At 45.9% G+C, this 23,699-nt stretch overlaps 1 protein-coding gene and 1 long non-coding RNA gene across 5 annotated transcripts in view; one reads left to right on the top strand and one right to left on the bottom strand.

Annotated features, from left to right (window-relative positions):
• Positions 1 to 17,850, bottom strand: part of LOC149126065 (uncharacterized) — a 296,586-nt gene extending 278,736 nt beyond the window's left edge. For all 4 annotated transcript variants that reach the window (XR_016236143.1, XR_016236141.1, XR_016236144.1 and 1 more), the window contains exons 1-2: positions 17,724 to 17,850; positions 9,612 to 9,707 (exon numbers count right to left, since the gene is read on the bottom strand). This is a non-coding gene — a long non-coding RNA (uncharacterized LOC149126065). The remainder of the gene's footprint in view (positions 1 to 9,611; positions 9,708 to 17,723) is intronic.
• TRPC7 (transient receptor potential cation channel subfamily C member 7) overlaps positions 1 to 23,699 on the top strand; it is a 131,898-nt gene that overhangs the window by 83,429 nt on the left and 24,770 nt on the right. Inside the window, exons 5-7 of the mRNA XM_070076125.2 lie at positions 6,483 to 6,699; positions 17,662 to 17,895; positions 21,867 to 22,131. Of these exons, the coding sequence (XP_069932226.1) occupies positions 6,483 to 6,699; positions 17,662 to 17,895; positions 21,867 to 22,131 (716 nt within the window). The remainder of the gene's footprint in view (positions 1 to 6,482; positions 6,700 to 17,661; positions 17,896 to 21,866; positions 22,132 to 23,699) is intronic.

Below are 23,699 nucleotides of genomic sequence, written 5' to 3'. Positions count from 1 at the left end.
CCTCATACTGAATATCTGCAGTATTCATCTATTAAGGACTTCATTTTTAGAACAGTCTATCATGCCATGGACTTCTAAATCAGAATTTCCAAAAAACACAACGGCACTTCAAACATCTCATGAAAATAATGGAATTAAGCAATAAATTCATTTATGTGCAAAAAAACCTTACATCTATACATAGTTGTTTCATAACACATTTACCACGAACGTTTTAAAGACCCTACAGACAAGTAGGTGAAGGCAGTTTATTCCTGTCCCTCATTATGAAATGAAAAAGCCCAGTGAGTACAAAAACTATTGAGAAGGAGAGCTGGGCTGGAGTCCGTGTTTGCTTTTAGGCCCACGTGTTGATGCTGAGATGATCGAGCCTGCACTGGGAGCCAGATCCTTGCCTTTACCGGGGGACTGGGTGGCTCTCTGAGCCCCAAAACTAATTCTAGGCTGTTCAATCATTTAAAAAAAACAACTACTTTGTGGAGAAAATGCTGCCAATTTTCACTTTTGCTGCAAAGCTAAATGTGACAGCTTCCAGGAACCTGAGGCTAGCCAGCACCAGCAAACCAGGGTGCCTGTCTGCCTGATGGCGCAAAGAAGGATTCATAAAGAAATAAGATGCCAGCTGCCAGGCAATTCTTTTACTTTTTTAGTAGGCCTGAGAAGAACAATCTTGCAAAATATGCAGATATGATTTTTAAAAAATGGAAAAAGCAGGGAGGAATTCTGGAATGCCCTGGGCCCAGTAAATCAATCCAGGAAGATGGTAACCACCACGGGACATACAGCCAGACTTACAATAGTCTTCTGAGTTCTGGAACACTCATGAGGAAGTGACTGCAGGAAACTCTAGCCAACAACTGGGGTTTCCTCCCTTCTGTTCAGATGTTTGTCTGACTGGCATTTGCTATACCCAGAACTTCCAGTAAAACTAAAAAAGTAAAGTGTTCAAGATAAATATGATCTGATCATTGAACCACCAGCCACCTCCATGCAGTTTCTAGATTCGAAGTCTGACCTCAGTGCAAGAGGGGGCGTTTCAAAGACTGAGGGACAAGCCCTAGTCAATGGCAGGGCATGACTGCCCGTGGCCCTGCTCATTGCGGGCAAGGATTCCCTCATGAAAGTGCTTGTCGAATCTGTTCTGAGGCAGCCAAAGGACACATAAAACAGTCAAGATATTTTTAAGTTTAATTTCACCATTTAGAAAGAAATCTTTTCAAGGATGGCACAGATACTACTGGGGTCTACAAAGAGGTCACATCTGCCATGTGACAAAACCAGCCCTCTCAATTGGCTCCTGATACCCAGAACACCACATCCTCCCAAGAGGAGGGCACCACAGAGAAGTCTGCTAATAGGCTGGGATCCCACTTTCCAAGGGGTCACTGCTTTTGTAGCCTTCTGTATCTGTAATCTCATCAAAAAGGCAAGGCCCCTCCAGGGATCCCAGATTCTAATAACATTATTACACTTCCCTCTAAAGAATCAAACTTCACTATTCTTTTATAAATATATTCAGAAATGTCTCTGCCAAACTGTATCAACTGGCTAATGCCCATCAATGTCTAGTGAATGTTAAAATTTCTGTTCCCAATCTAATGGTACATTTACTTCCTAATAGTTGCTGTAGTAATTTAGGAAGCACTGGAAACATCAAAATTAACCTAATCAGCCTGCCAAAACGATCTCATCACTTCTTTCATACTGCATTCCCAAGACTGTCGATCCTATTTTTACATCATTTTAAGTTTCCAGGAATCCCTAAGAAAAATAGTTCAATACAAATATCATAAGGCTAAAGGGATCAACAGAAGTTCAGCTTACCAGTAAGTTAGTTGAAGAGTGTAACCAAGTCACAGATGTGTACATATAATGACAAATGTAAGCATGGAGCACGGAACAGGTGTGTTGGTGTCAAGAAAAAGAGCAGGATTCTATTAATTATTTTTCATTGTCATCACCAACATCATTGAAGTCAGGCAGTCCACTGGGAGACCACTTAGTTCTCATCTGCAAGGAGGCCTGGTCTTTTCCTAGAAACATCTTTATCCCAGGGTTCCACTGCCAAGGGGTCTTTACGGATGATCATTGTGATTCATAATTTAGACAGCTTGCTTGTCAAAACCTCAGAACTAAAAGAATAAAAGCCATCCTCGGGTGGTTCAAACAGTATCTCTAAAGCAGGAGGACTGGGGCCAAAGTCAGCACCAAGGAAGTGTGGAAGAACTACAAGTTCTAATTATAAAACTGTGACAGGAGGTGCTGACTTCCTTTACTACCTGTTAGCCTTCACTGCTCATTATCCTTAACATTAGTCCCAGGACTCAGGCAGGGAGAACTAGACACAACTTTAGAATTCCACCTGTTACCTCTGTAGTACGTGATCTATCAGTCCTTACTGCCACATAACTGTTGCTTGGAGAAATATCAAAGTGTCAGTCACTTTTCCTTTCTCCACAAGCTCAAACAACAGCATCTAGTGAGGACCACGTGAGGGGTGGAACAGCTTTTGAAGATCTCTGCTTTGCCTTGCCAAAGCCAACAGTTTGAAACAGGGCTCCTTCAAACATGTGGTCAAGGGGCCAAGGAAGAGTGGGCAGTTCCTCCAAAGGCCAGTTTCTCCCACTACTGTCTCTACCACAAAGCCGTACTAAAGAATATCATGATGCGATTTTTGAAGGGCTACCATGGTTGGGGGGTGGGGTCGAATTGTAGCATGAAATACAGCACTGATGCTCTTGGTTACCAGTGCTCCTGCTCCCACGTCCAAAAAGACACTCCAGCACCTCTCGCTCTGCTGGGACAGAACTGAAGAGAGCCAGAAGCTGCTCACTTTTGTACTCGGCCAAGGGAGCCCTGGCGGTGTTCCTTCCCATCTCTCCATCTAGTTCCTACCTAGTGGTTAGCTTGTGCCTCTCCTCACAAGAAAACCAGCAACTCTGAAGGGAAGGTCCACCTTTATAAACATATGACAAACTCTGCCCTTTCCTTTTCTTTCATTTATAGCACAACCTTGTAAATCCCACTATTATTAAAAATCTTTTCAGCCTTCAGGACAAAATATGGATTCACACCATAATGTGAGAACACACTCCCTCCTCCACCCCGATTCTGGAATCCTAGGTTAGACATTTTGAACAAGAATTCTGGGGATAGCATATTAAGACGTCCATCATTAATTTAACCAAAAGCACACACATTTCTTCCCAGAAGGCCACATCCCAAGTTGCCTCCATTCAGCTTACAACTTGCAAACTCAGTCCTGCTGGAGACCACCAGCAGAAATGAGCACGGCACTTGGAAGGGGACTCCGGTGGCACAAGACTAGGAAGGGGTGCAGGAAATATTTTCTTTAGGATGACTCGCACTCACAACCTTAGCCCTATCTTGTCAGGATGTGGGGACCCACAGGCCACCAGGTCCATTAGGTGCTTATGCTTGTGGTTCAGGGACATGAAACAGAATTGTACAAACCAAAAAGAGCAGCTGCCCACTCCCCGAGGGTCCACGCATGCAATTCATTTGAAGCTGATTTAGGAGCACTACTCACACTTGTATATTTCCCAGAATGGTACCCAACAAGTTTGGGGTGAGCCACACACTGGGATTCTGTAAGCTTGGATTTCCTAAAATGTTCTCAACTCACACGGTCCTTGTAATGATTGAGCTTCTGTAGCCTGTATTCTAGACTCTCCAGTTCTGCACTCAAGGCAGAGCAGACTATGGTCTACAACTCCTGGAGCTCTACCACCTCTTTCCATACCTAAAGCTGTTATCTGACCCACCCGTAATGATTCTCTAGCTTAGAGCTGCTAGAAAACATTAGTTGACTTTTCTCCTTTCTTTTGGCTCATCTGGTGGCTTTGTGAAAGAAGGATGTTTTCCCCAAGAGTAATCTGCTTCAAAAATAATCTTTGTGAATAAAATGGGAAATATCACAAAAAATGAAAAGGAAAATTGACTGGAACTCATCTGACCTTTATCCAAGTTTTGCCACTTAACACACTGAAGCTCAGGAGAACAGGAAGAGAACCTCACTTCCTCAGCTCATGGTCTCTCTTTGTGACCTGGATCAAGTGGGAGCTGAGCCCAGCGGAAACTTCCATATTACCTCGGGGCATTACCAGGGGTGTTTCTTTTTTAAATTAGAATTCTCAGTAAATATGACAATGTTTACTGACTCATCCTGTGCTGGTAGCCAACAACTTAGAGGAGGTAACAAGGAAGCATTAAATTCCTCAAACCAGGTCTGCTGGGGAATCCCCAAGCCACTTTGGGATCAGTGGCAGGCAGATGCCAGCATTCAGATGCCCCACGCAGGTGGGAAGATGGTGAGGGGCACTCCATAGACTCATCCAGGTAGAACCAAGAGGACACCATGTAGATACGGATAAAGGATCAGGAAAACTGGCCAACAATCCTAAAAAAGCTGTCTCTGTGTCAGAGCTTTTCAACTATTTCTGACATTCCTGGGACACTTCTGGACACAGGATGCCTGGCCCCTTACCTGCCACCCACCTTTCTCCCTGAGGTCATTCTCCAACTTCCCTCAAGTCCTTTCACCCCCTCGGTCAGGACAGTAACAAGAAACAGGACACTGAGAATATCTCAAGAATACACCAAAGTATTCTAAGGTCTTAGCTGGGAAATAGAGCTCCAGGATGGCAACACTATCAGTGAAAATGTTGAAAAATTCAGAGCTCACAGGTGCTGCCATAAAGAAAAGGCAATGGAAATGCTAATGACTTGATCTGATCAGTTTATGCTGTAAATATGTGTCAAGATACTAAACGGTACCCCATAAAGATGTTTCAGTATTACATGTTAATTTTTAAAATTTAAAATAAGTTAATTAAAATGTAAAAAAATCAAATTAGCTATTTGATATCAATATAAATCAAAATGAGCCACAGAAAATTCCTTTTTTCTTTACTGAATTTATGTGAGGTATTTTATATGTCCTCACATTTAATCTGCATTCTGAAATCATCACCTTTGACTCTTTCCCCCACTAAAAAATTCACAGCTAAGATGCAGGTTTAAAAAAAAAAAGATTCAAAACTAGTTTTCTTATTTCAATAGATGGGTTCTAGACATAAGAAACAGAATAAATCACACTATACTAATCACTTGAATAATTAAAGTAGATTATCACTATACCAAAGTATATTAAAAGAACATTATCAAGCCATCTGATTTATAAATATTATGTTGAACAGTCACTATTTGGGGAATTTTACCTAAAGAAACTGCTGTAATTGATCTTCTGTTGAGCCAATACTCTCTCTCCTGGGTGACATTTCACTCTAGGACTCCTGAATGAGGCCAAATGTGAATATTAATGAATCAGCCAATGGTTATAATTGAATATCTACCCTGGAGAAGCGACTGAACTTTGGAAAATATTTCCCTCTTTTGTCTTATTAATACACCTGAGTGAGGCATAAGGTTTGGTGATTAGGCAAGGGTGATGTCAGTAATAAGGAAGAGACTCAAGTGAGTTCATTAAAAGGGCTCAGCAAGGACTCAATATGCAGCCCACAGTTTAGTCCTCGAAAATCCACAGCACACCATGAACTGAAGATGGGACCAACATTTATTCCCTGACAGTACATCTCTTGGGCCATTTCATGTTCACGTGAAACAAGTATACAAATAACACCAGGCCACAAGGAAAAACTCAATAAATTTTATAGTAGTGTCACAGACGCTATGTTCTATAAACAAACTGCAGTAATATTGGAATTTTTAAAAGCAGAAAAAAAAATCCTATATGTCTGGAAGTTACCTCCCTGAGTTAAAAATAAGATCACAGGTCAGCATTGTGGTAAGGCAGGTTAAGACTCAGCCTGTGATGCCAGCATCCCATACAGGTGCCAGTTCAAGTCTCAGCTCTGTACTTTGGTTCCAGCTCCCTGGTAACGGCCTGGGAAAGCAGCGGAAGATGGCCCTAGTCCTTGGACCCCTGCACCCACATGAGAGGCCTGGAAGAAGCCCTGGGCTCCTGGCTTTGGCCTGGCCCAGCTGCACCTATTGCAGCCATTTGGGGAGTGAATCAGCAGAAGGAAGATTTTCTCTCTCTCTCTCTCTCTGTCTCTCCTCCTAACTCTGCCTTTCAAATAAATAATAAATCTATCTTTAAAAAAATCAAAAGAGAAATTATAAAATATTTATAACTAGATATTCATGAAAATTTTAAGTGTCAAATTTTAGGAGATCACAGCCACAGCAATATCCGGCAGGAAAGGTATAGCTTTAAATAAATTTATCAGGAAAAAATTGAAATCATTAGAAAAAAGATTTGGTTAAGCAGCATCTCCCATATAAATGCAAGGGAAAACGTTGTTTGGATTCAAATAGCAATATCTGTTCAAGATAGGGGATTCTCCAGTTAAACTTTGGTGAATACAATGTTTTAAACAGAGACCTGCAGCCACGGAGAGTTGTCAGTTTAACATGTCTCATACGCATTATGTTTCCAGCTAGGACGAACCCTAAGGAGCCCTTTCATGAAGTTTGTAGCCCACGCAGTTTCGTTTACAATCTTTTTGGGATTATTAGTTGTGAATGCATCGGACCGATTTGAAGGCGTTAAAACTCTACCAAATGAAACCTTTACGGACTACCCAAAACAGATCTTCAGGGTGAAAACCACACAGTTCTCCTGGACGGAAATGCTCATCATGAAGTGGGTGTTAGGTAAGCAAGTGGCTCTTTGCCCCTCCTCTCCCAGTTTCAACCATGTGTTATCACACTCTGACTTCTGGATTCGCCCTCTTGGGGGTGCTCCTGACAGGCAGAACGGTGAGTGGTGACCAATAACAAAGTCAAAGTCAAATTCACGTTCTATAGGTGCTGGTGTATAAGATGTACTGAATATATTATAAATCCCAATGTTGAAAGAAAATGTTTGGGGGAATATTTGTTAGGTACTTTTCATTAAACATTACTGAAAGTGCCTGAAAAGTGGTTTTGCATGGGAAATATATCATTTTAATCATTTAAAAATAGTCTCCTGGAAGCCTTAGGAAATCAAGTTCTATATCTGAAAAAGGTATAAAATTCCCCAGCTAAAAGATTGATTTTTATCACTAAATACTGCTAAATAGAATTTTGATAATGAGTACAAATCTAGAAAGTTAGGGGAAGAACATTTTCTCATTATTTGTAGATATGAACGTGCTGAAAGGTCATAAAATTCCTCTTTGTGCTGATATTCATGCTGCTGAGGCCTGCCACTGAATTGCCCAAGAAACTGTTCCCAGTGTGCTCACTGATTAGTTAAGAAAGGCTACCCCTCTTTTACCCAGTTCATAAGAAGCAGTACAGTGGTAATCAGCAAAATAAATAAAACTGGCTAAAACTGAGTAGGAAAAACTGAAAACTGCAAAATTTGGCAGAAAAGGTAAGTCTCAATAGAAAAATGAAAAATTGCAAAACCTGTAATCAGTGATTTCACATATAAGCAAAACTTTCTCAGTAAGTTGTAATATTTACATCAACAAATTTTAATTTTATAGGAATATTTTGAGTAAAACCATAGCTTTTTAAAAAAACTGAAATTTTTAATTATACGATATCAAAATTTGACGAATTAATTGAATTGATTCAATGGTAATTCACCCCCAATTTTGAATATATATTTATATTCACTAACATTGAGTAAAAAGTATGCATGATCAAAACGACTGTGCCAGCAATCAATAAAATCACAAAAGAACAAATACTTGAAAAATAATATTATACATGACGTGTGCTAAGTGAAAAAGCGTAAGAGCTGAACCACTAGAGAGCATGTGATGTATGTGGACAACTGGGAGAATGGTCTCTATGCCGAATAGGCAGATTGAAATGAGACCAATGGTTTGATCCAAAGGGCAGAGGCAAGACAGCACACCATGCCTCACAGGACTATTAGCCAACCAGCAAGCCAGCGATCCAAGCCTCATACTAGAGAGCCATGGACGGGCACTACAGTAGGGGAGGAACTATGAACACTGTTCCAGAGTGAGTTCTGTGGCCTAATTTTCTTAGTTCAGAATCTGTCTCAATTATCCCTAGGACATCCCACATGGTTTAACTAAAGTAACACTTTAACAACAGGCACATTAAAAAACAAACTCACATGTTGGATTTACAGATCAAAATTTCAAGTGTTAATGACACCAATCCCCCACCCTACCTTCCCACCTGGACCCCAGGTAGAAGACTCAGGTGACAGCAACATTGTTTACTTTGAGCAAGTGGAGCTACCCTATGTTGATGGTTCCTAGGGAACCATGACTTCATCTCAAGTCCTCAGTGTCACAGTACTATCCCAGTAAGAAGGAAGTACCTCCATCTGAAGGACCCAGACTTGTAATGCTTTGTCCCAGCTTCTAGCCATCAAAGGAGGGTTGAGTTTTCAAGACAGTTACATCAGAAATACTGTACAAGAAGGGCTTGCATCTCATTGACTTCATTCCAAAAAGTTTCAGACAGAGTCAAGAGTCTTTCTTAAAGAGAATTTTTCAAACTTTTTATTAAAAATGATTCTAAGTAAACACAAAACTCAACAGAAGAGCAGAATGAACCCCAAGGAGATATTTCTTATCTTCAAAAGCAGCAATTCATGGCCAGCCTCTGCTTCATCTGTTCTCCCCCATTTCCCTTCTCCTTAGTCTGAATTATGTGGAGGCACATGCCAAGAATCATACAACTGCATCTCTAAACATTTTTGTGCCTTTCACTAAAAGGTAAATTCTCTTTTTCCTTTTTTTAATCTTTTTGCTCTGTGTGCTTCAATATTTACTGTTCTTTGTAGTGTCTGTGATTTTAATCCCAAGTAGTGAATTTTTCATTGCAGACATTACATACTTAAATCTTTGAAATTTTATTTGGTTCTCTATCTCCTATTTTCTTCTTCACAATGTTTGTATTTTCCTTTAAATCTTTGACTATATTGTATTTATGGTAACTGTTTTAAGGTCTTAACCTCCAACACCTCTGTCACTGCTGAGTCAGTTTCTATTGTCTAATATTTCTGCTGGCTATGGATCACATTCTTCTACTTCTTGACATTTCTTATTGAATGACGGGCACTTTCTATGTTATGTTGTTGATTTTGTTGTCTTCCTGAAAGAGTTTCTTGCTTTATTCTGACAGGTTGTTGCATTATTTGCAGATCTGTCTGATCCTTTTTAAGCTTTCTTACAGAGGATCTGGAGACAGTTTACTGTAAGGATTATTTATCTTAGTCCTGTGATGAAATCCTGCCAGGGTCTCTACTGTCAACTCTGGATAGTCAGAGCTCAAACTGTTCAGCTTACAGCTCCCTGGCTACTGTTAGTGAAATCTCACTACATGCTCATGACTTAATAGTCAGCAAACATTCAAAAGAGCTCCAATTTAAATTTCTGGGGTCTTATTTTTGTTGTTGGTTTTGTAGTTTTTGTTTGTTTGCTTGCTTGCTTTTGCATAATATCCTCCTCTCCGGCGCTGTGCCACACAACACCTCAACATCTCCACTTTCCTGAACTCTAATCTCAACCTCTTCAACTCAGTAAGACAGCCTGACATGCTGTGGGGACTGAGCTGCGCCTCCAGAGAGACAGGGTGATCATACAGCTTACCTTAGTTGTTCATCTTTTGTTGGGAATAGCAGTCCTGTGCTGAAATCCTGAAAATCCCAATTCTGAAAAGAGCTGTTTGAAATCAGGACACGTTTTCTAAAGCAGAACCAGAAAACTATTGTCACACATAAAAGAAAATTGTCTCAAATATCCAGTCAGTAATCAAATTTCTTTCATTGATAGAGGTAGGCTGAATGAATATCTACACAACTTACTTCCTTTTTACAGCCCTTTGTTCAAATTTCAGCTTATCAAAAACAGTTAAACAGGTAAAAGCATGATCTTGCCTATTGTGGCAAGACGAAAAACATTCCAGACAAAAGGAAGAGCATGTGTTAAAGCCTGGATTCGGGAGCAAGCTGGACATTTTCAAGGAACAGCAAAGAGAGCAGCATGGCTGGAACAGATGAATGAGAGGGAGAGAGGGAGAAATGAGGCCATGGGGTAGCCTCCACAGAATTTTGAGCACAAAAGCAATATCATCTTACTTCAGTTCTTAAAGGGTCACTGACTTCTGCGTAGAGAACAAATAATTATGGGACAAAGCAGAAGCAAGGAGACCAGGTTGGAGACTTCTGCAATAATTCAGACAGGAAATGACTGGTATGAAGAAGCTGTAGATGATTATATTCTGAAGGCAAAGATCAGTAATATGCACTATTAGAGTATTAGAAACAGAGCAGTCAAGGACAATATCAAGCACTGTAGCTCAAGCAATGAGAGACTATAAAGTCATTCAAGCCAGGAAAGATGCAGAAAGGAGCTCTGAAGAGGGAGTAGACATGGAAATAAAGAATTCAATTTGAGACCAATATATATTAGACATTCAAGTGGAAATGTCAAGTAGCAAATGGATATACAAATCTGAAATTCAGAGGAAAGGTTTGGGCTGAAAACATAAAAAAGTACTTTTTAAAGTTCATGAAAATGCACATTATAAAAAACTATGTATGGACTTCAAAAATTTTCTGCACCAAAATAAACTTATTTTTTAATTCCATTTTTCAAAACCTTTTAGAAGGTCCCTCATAAACTTATGCATATCAGTGCATTTAAAGTAAATGATACCAGATCACCTTGACTGCAAATGTGTACAGATGAACTGATGACCAAGCCCTAGGGTACAACAATGCCTAAACTATGGGACAATAAGAAGTAACCAAAAAGGAGACCGGGCTAAGAAGGAAACCAACTGTACTGACCCAGAAACCAATCAAAGTAAATGTATCAAGAACTGGGGAGTGATCATTTGTGTAGAATGCTGTTGATGCATAAAGTGACACGGCACCTGAGACCTGCCGCTGGCTTTGGAAGTAATCTATCGGAGTGGGTACCGCAGGATGGGATCCGTGTGCAAGTAGAGGCTGTGGTTTCATCAGGAACGTGGATACTTTACCCACTGATAGGAGGGAAGGTAGAACTGAATGCCCAGGGCAGTTGGGTTTGCTACAGTGGTAGGAGTATGCAGAAGTTCTCTTTGGCAATTTCTATTTCTCATATTCTTTTTCAAAAAAATATGTTGTTGTTTTTAAGCACTATATTATATATCAAACTCTGTGGTAATACTAGGGAAGAAGCTACATATAAAACTAACTTTTTGTGTCTTAAATACCTTCTGAAGCTCTATATTATTGTTATTATAAAAATAATTATAGTCTTTGAGAGAAAGATCTGAGCACTGTGTTCATGTAGGAAAAGGCTCTTCGTGTTAACAGACGCTAGTATCCAGCATCTGATCACCTGCTCAGACACGGAGGGACAAACAGGAACACCAGACCTCTGCTTTTGGGGATGTGGAATTCTACTCCCAGATACTGGGAGGCCTGGTATCACCTAGAAACACAGCAGCTCACTCTCTTCTCCCGGGACGTATTACACACAGAAGTATGCTAGACAAACTGGTTACAATAATGCCAAACCTTACTCTGTCTCAGCAGCAGCACTCTGGGGGAGAAGAGTGCCTTAGGACCCTAACAAGTTCAGCCTGCTCCTCTCAGAGGAAGCGTCTGACCAGACAGGTAAATGGCCTTGTCCTGGTCTCCCTGCCTTCCCCTTCCCACCTCTATCCTACAGCCTCCTAACACAGGAGTCAGAGTGATCCATTTCAAATGTAATTGAATCTTGTCACTCTTTCTTCAAACTGTTCCGTAAGTCCCATCTCTGTCCAGGGTATTTAAAGCAGGAGCATGGGAGCCTGAGGCCACAGGGAGACTAAGAAGATGCAGCTAGAGAGGGAAGAAAACCCAAGAGAACACGGTATCAAGGAAGCCGAGAGCAGAGCATGACTGATGAAGGAGGGTGGGTTTTCTGATGCACACACTGGTCCTACAGAGCGAGAAGTGGCTTGGAGAAGTCTAAAGGAAGCAGTGGCCATTGCTCCCTCCACCTGGTCAATCTGTGTCATCAGTTCACAGCACAGGAACCTATTTTTATTATCTACACTGAAAGCAGTGACTCCAGAGTGGCTGAAGAGCTTTTTCTACTGCAGTGTGGGTCTAGAAATGTTCATCAGAGGTCTGTGTAACAGCATTAGACGTTCCCAGAGAGCCAACAGAGGCTTACTGGTCAGGCAGGGGCTCCACAGTGCGTGCGATTTCTCCACCTAGGAGCACAATCATTTCACAGAAGACTCTGTTCCTGTCTTACAGAAAACCTTGCAGATGCCCCAGTACTGAAAACTCAGGGGATGGCATGAGGCACAAATGCCTGACATGGTATATGAATACACTGTAAATGCTGGGTAGGATAAAAGAGCTTGGGATGGGGTTCCAGTAACCCAGTCCTGACTGTGCCCCTTTCTCTTTGGTGGCTTTGCCTCTCTGAATTTTTGTTCACATCTGCAAAATGCTAGAAGCCAGCTCTTCCCTCACCCCAAACCACTCAAGATTTAAAAATACTTGAGGACAGAGCTGAATCTTAGCTCCAGAATCACACATTTAGGTTTAGCCAAGAGTAAAATTATAAAATCATGGGTGCTGGCTTCTAATCTAATGCATTCTTATAACGGTGTCTTCATTTATTTAGGCAAGAGTCCCAAAGAGACCACCCCAAATACTTGCCAGAGTCTCTCGCAGTTTCAAACAACACAAGTTGGTGCCCTCTTCATCACTTTTGGGGGCTGCCTAGATGCAGGGTGAGCCCGAGTCTCGTCAGCATGAACTAAAGCAGAAGCCTGTTAGCGTCCACTATGCCTTCACTAGCTCACCTGCAGACATGCCCCAACCCCACTCCTTGACCTCTGAATGATACTGAATACCTTACAACTGCCTAGAAGGGCCCCTCTCCCTCACTCCCAGGGCCACCATCTGGAACACCCTGCCAGTCCCTCCCCAATCACCTAGCTAAATCCTGCTTCCTCACCCCAAGTGTCACCTCCCCCATGAATTCACCCCTTCACTGAGTCAACAGATACACGGCACACCCAACACCCTGCTGCGTTCCATGACCACAGTGCTGACCCACTTAACTCTGTGACTCCAGGAACAGTCCCCAGCGTACTTGTCATTACACCATCGCCACCCTCTAGCACTGCTGTCCATGGACACATGTGTGTGCAGCACTAGACTGAGTTTGCTGGGAAAGTAGTCATCATCTTGGTTATTATACCCCAGAATGGCGGCTGGCACAGAAGTATAACTCAATCATCTCAATCAGGTGGGCAAGTGAGTTCCTGACCACTGGGAGTAAGCCTGTGCCTTACTGAGGACAAGGTAGGAGACAGGACAGTAGACAGCAAGGGTCCCAGACTGCTGGTGTGATTCTGAACAATTCACATTCCTCCTTCATCTATGAGTTTCTTCAACTTTAAAGTGGGGTGCATTACAGTAGCTATCGACCAGATTAATATGGACAGTGCTGAGCACAGGGCGTGGTACCTAAGGCACTCAATAATTGCTGGCTACTATAATCAGAAAAGAGGAGGAGGAAGAAGAACTTCACTATTTTTTTTTAATATACTACTGTCGTGAACCTGGAATATGTCTGAGGCTAGATTTGTTCCCAAGAATCTACCACCGAGGCGGTGTTTGGATGCTAGGCCTTGTGGGGTGACAGCTTCTGGACTTGTTTTGCTTCCTGTGAATTCACAAAACATCCATGTCTTGGACCACAGTGGAGAAGTTGGCCTGGGGAAACAAAGAGGCAGATGTAGGGGCCGGGGACAGTGTGCAGGAAGCCCCAGGGGCCATGATCATTTACGGGATACACATTTAAGTTTCACAAGACTCTGAAGAGGAGCCCTGCTCAATATCCCTGGGTCAGGAACGGGGAGAGCTGCACTCTGGGCCATCAGGCTCCATCTCCACAGCCTGTAGGCCATCACTCAGAGCCTGCCTACATCAAGCTACTCATTGCCCTTGAGGGTCCCTGGAACTTTCCAAACTGTGCCTGTGCCAGGCCCCCTCCTTAATTATCAGTGACCTTGTTCTCGGAGCTCCAAGAATCCCTGACAGAAGGAAATCTTGCCTGAAGGAGGCTCAAATGTCCAGCATCTTCAACCCCTGGGCCCCTGGGCTCTAAACACGTGTCTGATTGACACACTAGAGGCAAAAGGCCGTGGAGCTCAGCTTGGATACAAAATGCTGAGCTAACCTTAGCACCTTAGAAGCAAGGGGCCTAATTTCACTCGCTAAAGTACTTAATTTCACACATTTCTTTTTTCATTAAGCATTCCTGCTGCTCAAACACTTGGGCCCTTGTTACTTTTACTTATGGCCATGGACTAATTTAAATTAGCCTGGGAGAGTTCACATTTAAATCAAGGAAGACTGATGCAGGCATTTGACCGTGGAGGAAGAGATTTGCAATGCCCAAGGAGATGCTACTGTATCTGTCAGGAAAGTTAGTTTTCTGTAAATAATTTGCATTTCAGATTCATGGAGCTTTCAGTGTTTGAAGTTACCCTAAAACCTCAATTCACTCCATGAGTATAAACTCCAAGGTCCACCAAAAAGCAAGAGACTTATCCAAAGTCACACAGCCAGTAATAAGTGGCCAAGCCAGAACTTGAACCCAGGGTTTCCCAAAATAAAGCCAATCACCTAAATGACAGCCTGTGGTTCTCTAATGCCAGCTAAAAGCAGTCCCACTAAGCCATTAGGAATTTTAATTTGGCAGCAGAGGAAAGCAACAAACATTTCTTCTGGCCTGAAATGGTTTTTCTAATAACACTTTTAAAATGCCTATCTGAATAGGCACAGATGAAAGTAGATTTCAGAAGTAAGAAAACTATTACTTCATCGAATTATCACACAAATTTTGATAGGGCATGCTTAAGAAAGGGCTCCATTACAAAAAAAGACTGGGGGTAGGGTGTGGTTGGAGCATCTTTCAAACAAACCTGCAATGTTATTGGTATTTCCAACTATGGGGACTGCAATTTGATAGAGACATGCTGATCTTCATCAGACAAAACCATCACACTTGTCTCAACAGCTGCTCTGAAATTACCTTTCTCCTTAGAAAAACATTTTGATTCCTTTCATTTGCTGGGCCATTTTCACCAGAAAAGGAAAAAGTCTGATGCAAACAGTCCCTGGACAGAGGCCCAGCTCACCAAACAGATGTGCCCAGATGTGGGTCTGTGACCAAGCAGGCCATGCTATGGCCAGAACAGAGAGCCCCCATGACTGCCTGTCTATCCCCAGTGTCATCTGTGACTCCAGGCTTTGTCAGCACCTGGGCCCTCCAAGGCTACTGCTTGATAATATGAGCATTTGTCAAGATGCTTGGGTTTGAGGACTGGGGCAAAGGAAGCACGTAACATACACAAATGGTTTAGGCATAGACCTGTCTGCGGGAGTACGGGCTGTATGGAGACAGTGAAGATCACAAGGTTTGACAGCTTGGCTTGGGAGTCTGTTCTGTATCTGGGGGTTATGAGGAAGACACTGCAAGTGTCTGAAGAGGGAAGTGACCACGATACGACCTGTACTTTCTAAGTGACGAGAATGGAACAGAAAACTGAAAAGTCAAGATGTATCTGGGCGTATACTAGAATGAATCGGCAGAACTGTGACGATCCCTGGTAGCAGCTGCAGGAGTCAGGAGTACAAGAGAAGGTAGCAGGAGGCGGTGGTGGGACAAAGTGGGAGTGAGAGGGAGGCGAAGGCCAGTCTGCCATATGTGTACTTCCGACACTGGCAAAACACCACTACCAGCAGTCTCTTTGCATGGCGGGAATTCAGCTTTGAAGCAATTAAGAAAAATAGGATACTCATCCATGAGACACAATTTCAGAGTTGTATGCATTTACTCAAGGTCATAAGGAAGAATGATAATGGCCACACACCTGGGAACCAGCAGCCTTGAAGACTGGGCAGCAGAAGATGGAACAGGTTGGGGGCAGCTGGGCAGGCCGACCATCAGGTCTGAGGCCCAGGGCAAGGAAGGGCCTGGAGAGGTTAGCGGGGTAGCCTTCTGGACACCGTCAGTGAGCCGGAACTGCTTCACTCACTCATCAGCCAGTACTTCTTCCCCCACATTAACCCCCTCGAAACACACAGGCTAAGCGTTACCCCGGTTCTGCATCAAATCTTCCCCAGCTCAGAGTAGCTGCAGGGCCCCCGAGGCCTTTTACAAACTGTGCAAGAGTCTTTTCTGCACATTAACTGCTTTGAACCCAATTTTATTTCCTGGAGAGCCAGAAGAACACAGTGATCAAGAGCACAGACTCTAGGGCCAGACATTTTGGATTCCAATTCCGGGTCTGCGGCTTCCCAGCTGGGCACATTACCGCCCTCTGAGCTTCCGCTTCGTTATCTGTAAAGCTGGGATAATCACAGGATTTCTTCCTGGAGCTCTTGCAAAGATTTAAAGGAGTTAACACAAGAGGGTACTTCAAAAATTCTGCAGAATATCTGAATTAAAAGATACTTTTTAATACCAAGATGTTATGAAATCCATGCACAGTTTTTCATAAGATGTATTTTCTATGAATATTTCTGAAGATACCTCATATGCACAAGTTTCAATTTATGGACCAAAACAGACTTACCTTTTCATTATATTTTCCATAAACTTTTGAAGTATATATACATAAATATGCCTACAGAGACATATATAGAAAGCACTAAGTAGGTGCTAGCACTTAGTAGGTGTCCAAACTAACTCTATGGCTAAGTTTAATAATTTGAGTCAATTTAACTTTATTAATATAAAGGTAAAAATCAGCACTATTCAATAAAAATATACTGCAAGCCACTGCTGCGAGCCACATAGTATGTTAAATTTTCTAAAGCCACATTATAAAAACAAACAGATGAGATCAGTCATACATCCCATCTAACCTACCCAAAACAGTATCACTGCAACACGTAACTGATGTAAAGCATTCCGATATTTGATATTTGCCACAGAAAATCTGGTGTGCACTGCACACTCCTCACGCATCTCAACCGCTCGGTGTGCACACTCGGCCGCCATCCTGGACAGTGCAGGTCTAGACGGACACGCAGCTCACAGAGCTGCCTGGAGGCACAGTGACATCCTGTCCGTGTACCTCTACAGATTTACTATGTCACAACGAAGACAGACGCCCTTAAAACCCGACAGACGTCAAAGGAGTAAGAAAAGAACCTAACAGCCCCGAACTGACGCTCACGGGCACAGTGAGAGAGAGCAGCGCCTCATTCAGGAGCTAGGGGAGCCGGGATCTTCGCAGAGCAACCTTGAAAGCCCTTTCCCGTGAGCGGCCTCCATCTTCCTCTAGTTAACTCCCAACTGAATGATTCCTTAAGACCTGCCAGTTTTAAAAATGTTGAAACCCACGCATACGAGGAGTCTTCCAACAACGTTCTCGGAAAATCCGTATTAAAAAAAAAAAAGCAATGCATAGATTTCAAATTTTCTGCACCAAAGTAAACTTATCTTTTAATTCCATTTTCCCATGAGCCTTCTAATGTAGCCTCCCACGCCTCCAAGCACCGAGCGACGGGTGCGAGGGCGTCCTCCTCTCCGGGAGGACTCTGTCCCCGGCTTGTGTCCGAGCCCTCTGGGGCTCACGAGCGTCACGACCCCCACCCCAGAGCCCGGCCTTCTCCCCCGCCCGCAGGAATGATCTGGTCCGAGTGCAAGGAGATCTGGGAGGAGGGCCCGCGGGAGTACGTGCTGCACCTGTGGAACCTGCTGGACTTCGGGATGCTGTCCATCTTCGTGGCCTCCTTCACCGCGCGCTTCATGGCCTTCCTCAAGGCCAGCGAGGCCCAGCTGTACGTGGACCAGCACGTGCCGGACGACACGCTGCACAACGTCTCGCTTCCGCCGGAAGTGGCCTACTTCACCTACGGTGAGTCGGAGGGGCCGCTCGCTCCCGTTCTGCCCCGCGCGCTGCCGGGACCTGGGGCTGCGGTCCCGGATGTGTCACGGGGCTGGCTTCCGTGGGCCCCCCTTGCCCCTCAAAATCCCTGGTCCCTGCAGTGCAGCCAGCTTAACGGAACACGAGTTAGTAACGGGGAGTCTGCGCTGGGAGTATTTCTGTCGAGTTTGATTACTCACCTTTTGGGGTTTCTGTAAATTATTTAAGCTTTATTTTAGAGGGCGGAGAGAGAGTGCCCAGCTGCTGGATCTCGGTGGCCAGAGCTGGACTGGCCATAGCCAGATGCGGGGAACTCAATCTGCTTGAGCAGCAGAGGGTCTCCGATAGCGGGCTTTCATGGCAGGGCTCACACTGCCCCCAGGAATTCGAGTTTGCCTTGTGTAGCAAAGACACCTGGTCTGGCTGGCACGAATGGAAAAATCATGCCCAGTGGCCCAGCGTCGGTGTGCAGGCTTTGAAATCAGCTTGTTGTGCAACCTTGTCTTGCTTCACTTTTCTGAGCCTCCATTTGCTCGTGTAAAAACGAGGATAATAATACCCATGCCACAAAATTTGAGTAACAGATGGAAGAGGTTTGCACTATGCTCTGAAAATGCGGAGTGCTCACTAAGCGCTAACAGTTATCATTAGTACCTTTTCATTTTCTTAAACACCGTAATTTCTGTGCTGAGAGAGAAAGGTGAGCGGGTGAAGGAACAGTAGGTATGGGTTGTGTTGTAAATAGTAGCTGGATACTTAGTACTGAGTGAGTGCCAAATCTCCCTATTGCATGAAGCTGGATAGCCGTTGTGGCCACAGATTCCCTTCTGTCAGCTCCAACAGTGGTTTGTAGAGAGCTGGCCACTTCATGCAATAGTTGAACTGCTGCTCACTTTTTTTTTTTTTTTTTTTTTTTTGACAGGCAGAGTGGACAGTGAGAGAGACAGAGAGAAAGGTCTTCCTTTGCCGTTGGTTCACCCTCCAATGGCCGCCACGGCTGGCACACTGCAGCCAGCGCACCGCGCTGATCCGATGGCAGGAGCCAGGTACTTATCCTGGTCTCCCATGGGGTGCAGGGCCCAAGGACTTGGGCCATCCTCCACTGCACTCCCTGGCCACGGCAGAGAGCTGGCCTGAAAGAGGGGCAACCGGGACAGAATCCGGCGCCCCGACGGGGACTAGAACCCGGTGTGCCGGCGCCGCTAGGTGGAGGATTCGCCTATTGAGCCGCGGTACCGGCCTGCTCACTTTCAATGTAGATTATGCTTCCTGTAAATGTGGTGGAAAACCCCCAGCGAGAAACGCAGAGTCTTGTAGTATTACAGACCCACCTCCCACCCCGCACTGTTTGTTGGTTTAGCAAATCCAGAATTTCTTACAGCAAAACAGGCTTGTGTCCTCTCTGTGCTGCACAGGGTTCATGGAGGAAGATGAGAATCTTGATACTGCATGACAAACCTGTGACAGACGCGATTCCAGCTGCAGTGTTATCAGCAGGGACTTCTATTCCTTTGTGAACTGCGTTCCTCACCCCATCCAAAGCAGACCACGCTATCGCCCTTGCTTTTGTGGTTCACCCCGTGCCCTTGGAAATGTGGCGTCTCTCAGTAGTCACTTGGGCTCCAGTCGTGGAGGAAGAGCGCCCTCTTGTGGTCAGCTGGGCAGTCGCTGTCCAACCGCCACAGGATGCCAGTGTTTCATATTCTAAAAAGGCACTTTTTCTCTTGCAAACAGCTCCAAGAAGAGAATCTCTGTCTGAATCAGCACAGTGCTGTTTGCTTTACCCATCACAATACCAACCAGAATACCCAAGCAAAATATTTTTCACAGAGAGTGTTTCCCTGGTCACCGACACCTGCCAACAGCTAAACCTATCTTAATAGATTGTAGCAGTGGCTTTTATGATTATAACTAAGGTTCAGATAAGGAATTATAGGCTTCAGAAAAAAGTAATTCCTCTTTGGTGTCTGTTTACTTGAGGAAGCCATCTCCTACTTCCTGTGTCCCAAATCTGCTGTTTATCCATAGAGTGACAGATAGACTGGAAATCACACCATTTTTTCTCCTGGGTTGTCTTTCATGGGCTTCAAAGTTACGACCTTGATGAGAACAAAGAGTATGTCACGTTACTGTATTTTCAAATGTAACTGGGAATGCACTACATGAAACTTTGTGGCCTGGCTTTTCTTATCAAGCGTCTCTTACTGCTCTTGAATACGATAACCGTTTAACAGAGTCTAGCTTTGAAAATAAAGAATAAAATTCTTTTCCTCCAGCTCCCTTGGGGTGCCAAGAATTGCCATGTAATATCCTTGCGATCTGCATTTGCTGGGCTCTGAAAGGGACCCCATACCCCAAATCCAGTCTTAAAGATGGCAACAATAATGTCCACTCCGCAGGGCTGTTGTGAAAATCGCTGCTAATGTAAGCGTAAGGGCTAATTTAGGTTTCTCAATGTTTCGCAATTGAAGCTTCACTTAGTGTTTCTCCCCAGGGACACCACTGGCTTTTCCAGTAGGGCAGTTGTCCTCTGCAGGGCTGTCTGGGGCATCCCAGGACATGAGCATCCCCATGATGCTCCTGCCCCGTTGCTGTGACAACCACACACTTCCCCAGGAGGGTAGCTCCGCCCTCTCTTGGGAACTGTTGCATGTCCTGACTCACAGTGGATGATGGACTTGAGATAGACGCTGTTCCTTGTCCTGTTAGAACAGCAGTAGGGGCTGGTGCTGCAGCTCACTAGGCTAATCCTCCGCCTGCGGCACCAGCACCCCGGGTTCTAGTCCTGGTCGGGGCACCAGATTCTGTCCTGGTTGCTCTTCTTCCAGTCCAGCTCTTTGATGTGGTCCAGGAAGGCAGTGGAGGATGGCCCAGGTCCTTGGGCCCTGCCCCCATATGGGAGACCAGGAGGAAGCACCTGGCTCCTGGCTTCGGATCAGCGCAGCATGCCAGCCATAGCGGCCACTTAGAGGATGAACCAATGGAAAGAAGACCTTTCTCCCTGTCTCTCTCTCTCACTGTCTAACTCTGCCTATCAAAAAAAAAAAAAAAGAACAGCAGTAGGAACTTTGGGCAGGTTTGCTCAGCGGCAGGAATACCCACAGGGCAGCTGAGACCCTTGTGGTCACCAGTGACAGCAGCAGAGTCCCCCGGCTCAGAACGGGTTCCTGGACTCCTGTGCACAGGGATCAGCGCTCTCGTGGCTGCCCCGCCTGCCTGGTCACCACTCTGGAGGCCTGGCCACAGCTGGGGAGCAAGCTTCTCAGCACTCAGCAGCTCAGGAACGAGCCCCAGAGGACTTTCCCAGGTCAGGTCCTGCAGACTCCCGGTCCCCACGTGAGCGCCTGTGCTCTGCTTGTGGCTCATCTAACCCTGTGATTAAAAGCTCGTGCAGTTGTTTAACAAGGAGTGTCTGCCGTGTGTGCCAGACCCGATGCTTGTACCAAGTGGTTGATGATATTGTCCCCACTTCACAGGTGATGAAATGGGGCTCAAGCAGTGAGCTGAATTCCTCAGTCACAGAGTCAGTGTATACAAAAGCCACTTTCAACCTCAGTCTGCCTGTCCCCGCACCCAGGCTCTTGGCTGCCACCTCCTCGGGCTGTGGACAGCACCTGAGTGTGGAGCTGGAACACTGGGGAGGGGGACAGGACAGCAGGCAGTGTGACAGGTCCATGACAGGTGTGCACAGGATACCCTGGGAACATGGTGGGTGGAGACAGGGAACCTGCCCAGGTATGGGAGGTGCAGACGGCGCCTGAAACAGGTGACGCCCGAGCAAGGGGCACTTGGGAAGGACCCAGATGGGAGGAAAGGACATTCCCTCCCACACTCCGAGCATGGGTGGCACCATGCAGGTCCTGGGGTCATTTAAGAACAAGGGCAGGTGTGGCCAGTGACGCATTCGACACTTCTAAAGGGCAGATCCCACCCTCAGTGAGGAACCGGCTGTTTTCTTTTAGCCAGGGACAAGTGGTGGCCTTCTGACCCTCAGATCATATCGGAAGGGCTGTACGCCATAGCCGTCGTGCTGAGCTTCTCCCGCATCGCCTACATCCTGCCAGCCAACGAGAGCTTCGGGCCGCTGCAGATCTCCCTGGGGAGAACCGTGAAGGATATCTTCAAGTTCATGGTCATTTTCATCATGGTGTTTGTGGCCTTCATGATTGGGATGTTCAACCTGTACTCCTACTACCGAGGTGCAAAGTACAACCCAGCGTTCACAACGTGAGTAACCCAGGCCTCCGCCCTGAGGGTCTCTGGGCTTCCTTGGTGGGGCGGGGTGTTGAGGGGTCTCGTGCAGGTGGCCTCTTGCATAAGTTTTGATTTCCTTGGTGCTTCTCAGGGCGGCTCAGAGTCTAGGCTCTCGAATGGAAGGGCGGAAGACCTGAGTTAAATCCTCATGGGGGCACCATAATGGCAGGGGGCCATGGCAACAGGTCATTCCCACGGGAAACTCTGAACACATGCAAGGAATTATTGTGCTAATTACTCTTGCCTTTACCTGTATCACCTGGAAAACAGAACCCCGGGGGAGACTGTCATGCCAGCACCACCGGGGAGCTGCAAGCCCAGAGAAATCAGACTGAATGGAAACAGAAAGTGAAGACTGGGGTGGGGGGTGGGCAGGCACAAGGTGCCGCTGCCCTGGCTGCTGTCTGCCAGAACGCACAGCCCAGGCAGGAAGGAGTCTCCCAGGGGCCAGAGAATGCAGGGTGGGAGTGTGGGAGGGGTCACAGCTCAGAGCCTCCCACAGGGCAAGAGAGAATTTATGTGCCAGATCTTTCCTGGCCACTGTCTCAGGAGCCGGATGCATCCAGGTCGCTGACTCCCCTGCACCTCCAGAGCAGCCCTGGGGAAGCCACAGCCACGCGGCGTGGGGGGAGGGGGTCTGTGCGAGAGCAGATGAGCAGCCTGTGCCCCGGGAGCTTTGCAGCATCACCTGCCTCCAGGGCAGGAGGGAGGCCCAGGCTGAGGCACTGAGCCTGGCCCAGGGGAGCTGCGGCAGGGATTCCAGCCAGTGAAGCAGGCACAGAAACACGGTGAGGCTCACGGAACCTACCTTCACAAGGACTCAGCGCCCCTCCCTGGGGGGCAGCGGGGTGCCAGGCGGTCTCCTGGAGGGCCACCAGTGGCACTGAGAAGGGTCTGGTGCGAGGTCTGGCAGGCCTGAATGTCCACCCGGACACAGGCATTTATGGGCTGATGGCCTCGAGCAGGCTGCCTGACTCATCCGAGCCCCTGGGTCTCTCCTCTAACGTGGAAAGACTTCCCACCTTACCCACACGTACCCCCACGGGCAGAAACATGACGTGCCTGCACACTGAGGTTTCCCCTCTATGTCTCCTGGTCCTCACCACGCTCCTGCCCAGAGTCTTTAGAGTAGGAGAGTTGGGCGTCCAGCCCCAGCATGGAACCCCCTGGGCTGGGCATTTCCTGGCATGTGTGCCGGCATGCCCCAAGAGGCCAGGAAGTCACATCTCCCAGCCAGTGGAAGGAGCTCCAAGCCTCAGCCATGCAGGCCCCCTTGGGAGCACAGCCTCGCCCCGCCCTGTGTCTGCAGAGATCACCTTTGAGGGGAGACATTTGTATCTGAGAACAAACCACCATGAGCTCTGGGCCTCTCTCCTCAGGACCGGGGACTGGGTGGCCTCACCCAGCTGGAGCTACCTAGAAGGTCCCGCCCAGAAGGCTGCGTCTCCTGGCAGAGCTCAGCCACGGAAGCTGCTTCTCTCTGTGGCAAAGATGGTGCCCCCATCCCAAAGGTGCTAGCGCCGCCCCCGGCCCACAGGCTG

This window comes from Oryctolagus cuniculus, chromosome 6, assembly GCF_051225735.1.
Source record: "Oryctolagus cuniculus isolate XC-2025 breed Fujian yellow rabbit chromosome 6, ASM5122573v1, whole genome shotgun sequence".
Taxonomy (NCBI): Eukaryota; Metazoa; Chordata; class Mammalia; order Lagomorpha; family Leporidae; genus Oryctolagus; species Oryctolagus cuniculus.
Note: the sequence above shows the minus strand (reverse complement) of the source record. Positions and strands in the feature narration are given on the sequence as shown.